Source organism: Camelus dromedarius, chromosome 29 (assembly GCF_036321535.1).
Source record: "Camelus dromedarius isolate mCamDro1 chromosome 29, mCamDro1.pat, whole genome shotgun sequence".
Lineage (NCBI taxonomy): Eukaryota > Metazoa > Chordata > Mammalia > Artiodactyla > Camelidae > Camelus > Camelus dromedarius.
The window spans coordinates 18,812,216-18,817,256 of record NC_087464.1 but is presented as its reverse complement, the minus strand read 5'-3'; the positions used below and the strand labels follow the sequence as shown (position 1 = coordinate 18,817,256).

The following is a 5,041-nucleotide window of genomic DNA, read 5'->3' as shown; positions in this document are numbered from 1 at the left end:
ATTAAACATTTTCCTGGGCCCCTAAAAGTATCATGGACCCTAAGCACTGTGCCCACAATGTCTAATGATGAACTCAGCTCTGATTCAGTAGATACTTGTTACCCACGGCCTAACCATCCAGCCAAACATAACTCTGGCTTCTTTCTTTCAATGGATAAAATACTGACATAATATGCCTGGAAGTTGTATCTTTCAATTTAGCCCTTAAGAGTGATTCCTTACACAGGTAGACTCCGAGAGGCTTAAAAAAAATCAAGTCACCACACAAGATAGATTTTCTTCAATATTTTATTTATATAGAAATACTTAAAAAATGAAGTAGCACCATTACTTAAGTTTTACCTTTATTATGTAGAACTTTAAATGTCAGAAAAATAAAACTCTTGATACAATTTCAAATCTTGTCTCAGCAAATATAATATTAGTATTTGACCATGAGGTTAAAGGCCCTTTATCATAAAATAAAATATACCTTTTTTTTAAACTTTGCTCAGTAAAGTACATTTAAGCTCAAGTAACATCACCTACATATACATAAACAAGTGGTAAACAAATGTATTAAAATAGAAATACTAAAACTATAGTGGTGCAACAGAATTTTTGTAACTTGCACTGAATTCTATTTATACAAATGTTAAAAAGCATCAACAGTTCCTTTTGACATGTTTATACATTTCCGTTTTTTTTTGTAATAATATAGAATAAAATATGCTTTATATCACTGAATAGAAAATATGCTGGGTGAAGCAGATCTAGAAGATTTGTCTGAACCTATAAAATCTCCATCCCAACAGAATACTGTTCAAAACATTACACATCTTATGGTTTGTAATTCCGTCACAATTGTGTGATTATTAAAATAATACAGTGTTCTTTGCCATAAGGCCATACTAAAATAAAAAGATTTAACCCAGCTACAAAAAAGTTCACTGAACTTAAATTAAAATACTTGTAAACATCTTTGCAATATGAAATATAATTTTTCAAGTCAAAAAAGAATAAAATACTTCAATCTGTATTAATGCAATTTCTCTTTAAAACTTTTAAACGTTTTTAATATATAAGAGATATGTTACAGTTCCTTTAACTTTAATAAAGCTGCAGTATCCTGGTTTCACAGGAACTCCTGGCCCTTCCACGAACATTCAAAAAGGATCCACTGTGTTCTATAATAAGCATCGTAGGAACCCAGCCACAAAGGGGAACACACTAAAACAGTCCACACATCCCATAGCACTATTATTATCATCTTCATCATAATAATTATTGTTCATTTTTTCCTACTTTAAGAAAATGGAAAACTTGTGGGGTTTTCTTCTTTTGGAAGCTTCCTATTAAGTACAGTGTAAAAACTATCATTACTAGAATGTCGCCGTTCCTATTATTTATAGAGCATGCATTTCAGGTGGTTCAGAGGTTTCCCAGGCTACAGTACTCTTGATGCAGATATCCTGGCAAGTTCCTTTGTTTAAAAATTAAATTTAAAAAAATGAGCGGATACTACAGCTTTCCAAGCTCCTCTTCCGATCAGAGTATGAGCAGTGGGGGAGGAGAAGGTGGGCACCAAGGAGGCAGAGAGGCTCTGGGAAGTGAGGACGGAGGGAAGGGGGTCCTCCTTCCCCTGCGTGGTGGTGCACGCAAGCGCGCGCTCCCTTCAGGAAAAGATGCGGATGGCCTGAGTGACCGCGGTGTGGCAGACCGGACACTCAGGCTCGCTCTTCTCGCAGATGCGGTTGGCGCACTCCATGCAGAAGAGGTTGTGGCCGCAGGGCACCAGGGCGGCGATTACTTCGCTCTCAAAGCACACCGAGCAATCGCGGCTGCCCTTACGCCGCAACCCGGAGGAGGAGGAGGAAGAGCTGGAGGAGGAGCTGGACGAGGACGAGGAGCCGGACGTGTCCGACGGCTGCAGGCCCGGCAGCTGCGCCCCCAGCCCGTTGGCATAGGCGGCGTAGGCCAGGCCCCCTCCGCCCGGGTCGCTGCGCACCCGGCGAGCCAGGTGGTGCTCGCCCGCCCCCGGGCCCATGTGCAAGGGCGGGGACAAACGCGGGCAGCTGGTGCCCGGGTGCAGCCGGCGGTGCACCAGCAGCCCTAGGTTGGCGTTGGAGGGCGCGCTGGCACCGCCCCCAGGAAAGACCACTGAGGAGGACGAAGCAGAGGAAGATGCAGAGGAAGAGCAGGAAGAGGACACGGGAGCTGCAGGTCCGCCTCCCGGGGACCTCTCGAACTGGGCCCAGAGAAGTGGCGCCCCAGGCGGTGGGGCGGGGGCCGGGTCGAAGGTGGGCTGTAGCTCAGGACAACCATCGGGGGAAGGCACAGAAGCTTCCCCCGCGGTGTAGGTGTATCCATTGCCATTGTTGTTGTTGCCGTTGTGAGCAAAGCTGAGCGCGGGGCTAGGGGGACTGTAGTCCGCCAGGCGCGGGGTGGCGGCGGCACTGCCGCTGGTCCCTCCGCCGAAATAGGAGTCTGTGGAGGCGCTGCCGAGAGAGCTGGAGCTGTCGTTGCGGTAGCTAGAGAAGGGCTTGCGGCCCGGAGTGGGCGTGATGCTGGGGGTGGGCTTGCTCCAGAGGCTGCCTGGGCCGGACCCGCCGGACCCATGATGCAGATCAAAGCCCACATCTGTGCCGTTGGCGTGAAAATCGTTCTCATCTGTGAGCTCAATGATACCGCCAGTGCGCAGGGCGATGTGCGCCTCGATTTCCTCACGAGCTCGGTCCACGTTCTCAGGCATGCCGGTTACCTCGAACACAGGCTCCTTGTCGCGGCTGGGAGTCACGATGTACGTGTGCGTCTGTTGCTGGATGCGCTTGATCGTGGCGCCCTTGGGCCCCACCACGAGCCCCACCACACGGTAGGGCACTCGCACCTGGATAGTGGTCTGCCCCGGCAGGTTAGGTGGCCCGGGCACTGCGCCATTAAGCGCCGTATTCTTATTCCGAGAGGCGCGGATCATGGAGAAGTGCTCGGCGGCAGAGATGATCTCCCTTCGAGCCATGGCCACATCCTCCTTCCTGCCCGTCACAACAAAGACAGGCTCCTCCCCACGAACCGGGGTCTTGATATAAGTGTTGGTCTTCGCCCGCAGCGCTTTGATTTTACAACCTGGGAGCCAGGGTGCAGGGGAGGGAGTGGGAGAGAGAGAGAGAGACACGCCCATTATCCCAGGGTAACCGCGGAGGCCTGGGACAGCCCGAGTCCTGGGCAGCGGGAAGGCAGGACACGCGATGGGCGGAAAGGGGGCGGCTCCCTCACTGACCCCGGGCCGCGCCACGGGCTGGGAAGCGGTTCCACTCGCGAGGCCCTCGAGGAACAGCCCATTGGGTGTCCAGTCCTCCCCTAGTGACTGCAGCCGTCCCGAGCCAAACCCGAGAATCTCAGAAAAAGTCAGCAGGGGAGATGCCGCTGGGATCCAGCGGGACGCGCCGTCCGCCCTGAAGACGCGGCAAAGGGGTTCAGAGAAGGTGGCCGAAGCCGCGATTCTCCTGCGCGGGGGGACTGGTAGGAAGGGGGGGGGGGCAGTCCCGGGACCCATTGTTCCTCCTCTGGGCTCCATTCCGCGTAGCAGAAATCCAGAATCCTCCTCCCATCCGATGCTCACTCCTCCTCCTACCCCCTCCCAAAGGACCGATCAGAGGCCCCCTCCCCCAAGCATCTTATATTTAAATTCTATTTCCCGGGGTGGACTGGGTGGGGGGCACTGGGGGAGAAGGCAGTGGTTTTCGCAGGAGAAAGTGCATCCCGAGGTGGCCGCGGCGCGGCTCTGGGAGACAGCCTGCCTGCACTTTCTTTGTCTGGGGCGCCGGCCCATCGCGCGGCTCTTCCTCCCTCCTCAAGGCTCCCCCGCGCCGCGGATCTCGATTCCTCTCCCTCCCTCCCCGCGGGGCGGTGGCCCAAGACCCTCTCACCGCCTGCCGCCCATCCCCGCCAGACCCACCTTGCCGCCCCACGATCTCGGCGACATGCTCGGAACTGGGCACCGGCACGCACTCGGTCATGTTCACGCTCTTCTTCCGTGGCTCGCTGTCGTACAGAGAGGTGCCCTCGTCACTGTCCAGCCCCAGCAGAGAGAGCTGGTCGAGCGCGAGCTGCAGGGCTCTTTGGTCATCCAGGGTCTCTCCTCCGCCGCTGCCGCCGCCGCCGCCGCCGCCTCCCCCGCCGCCGCCTCCCCCTCCGCCGCCGCTGCCGTTCCGCTCCAGGTCTGCGAACAGCGAGCTGGGCATCGCTCGGCCGTGCGCGCCGCGCCCCCGCCGGCCCTAGGCTCGGCGGCGAAAAGCTGCGGCCACAAAGGCAGCCGGGAAGCGAGTGGTCAGGGGCGGGGAGGCCGGCCGGCTGCAGAGGGCTCCGTTGCTCCTTTCTAGGCGCGGGGAAGAGAGTGGGTCGCTCCTTGCTGTCCGCTCCCGGCAGTGGCTGCAAGAGCCCCCGCCTGGGTCCCCACCCCAGATCTGCTGGCGGGTGGGGTGGGGGCAGAGCTCGAGCGGCAGCCGCGCGTGCCCCCCGAGTGCCCGGCTGGCTGGCCACAATGCCGAGCGAGAAGCAAGCAGGCGAGCGACAGCAGCGTTTCTTTAAGGAGCCCCTCCCCGGCTCCTCCACTCCCTCCCGCCCGCCCGCCCGCCCTCACTCAGCGCTTTTTCCTCCTCTCCTCCCCGCCTCTTGACTGAGCCTCTGCAGCCAGACGGCTCCGGAGGGGGACGAGGGAGGCGCAACGTCACCGGCGGGAGCTGACACTACAATGCTACTGACACTATCGCTGGGGTAGGCGATTGGCGCACGCCGGGCCGGGGGCGGGCGGAGGCCGCAGGCCGAGCGGGCGGAGAGCGAGCGCCCCCCCACCCCCGCGCTCGCCGCAGCCCGCCCCGTCCTCCTCCCGGCCGCGCCCCTCCCCCGCCGCCGCTAACGCCTCTCTTTGTTGTCTAATGCGGGACCGGCAGGCTCGGGACACTTGCCTGTACCTATCAGCCGAGGACGCTCACTGTCCCCAGGTCTCCTCCTTCACCTGACTGAGAAAACGCGCCCAACTCTGATACCAAGGGCCCAGCTCTGA

At 56.6% G+C, this 5,041-nt stretch overlaps 1 protein-coding gene across 1 annotated transcript; it reads right to left on the bottom strand.

Annotated features, from left to right (window-relative positions):
- Positions 1 to 441: 441 nt before the first annotated feature.
- MEX3B (mex-3 RNA binding family member B) lies at positions 442 to 4,546 on the bottom strand. The gene is made up of 2 exons (XM_031440681.2): positions 3,935 to 4,546; positions 442 to 3,102 (listed from the first exon to the last, which is right to left on the bottom strand). Exons 1-2 carry the CDS (start codon positions 4,218 to 4,220, stop codon positions 1,655 to 1,657), a joined length of 1,734 nt encoding a protein of 577 aa, XP_031296541.2. The 5' UTR covers positions 4,221 to 4,546; the 3' UTR covers positions 442 to 1,654.
- Positions 4,547 to 5,041: the final 495 nt, after the last annotated feature.

Coding starts and splice junctions, on each gene's coding strand:
- MEX3B (XM_031440681.2), bottom strand. CDS start 4,220: ATGCCCAGCTCGCTGTTCGCAGACCTGGAGCGGAACGGCAGCGGCGGC. Junction 3,103..3,934: donor CGAGATCGTGGGGCGGCAAG/GTGGGTCTGGCG, acceptor CCTGGCTCCCAG/GTTGTAAAATCAAAGCGCTG.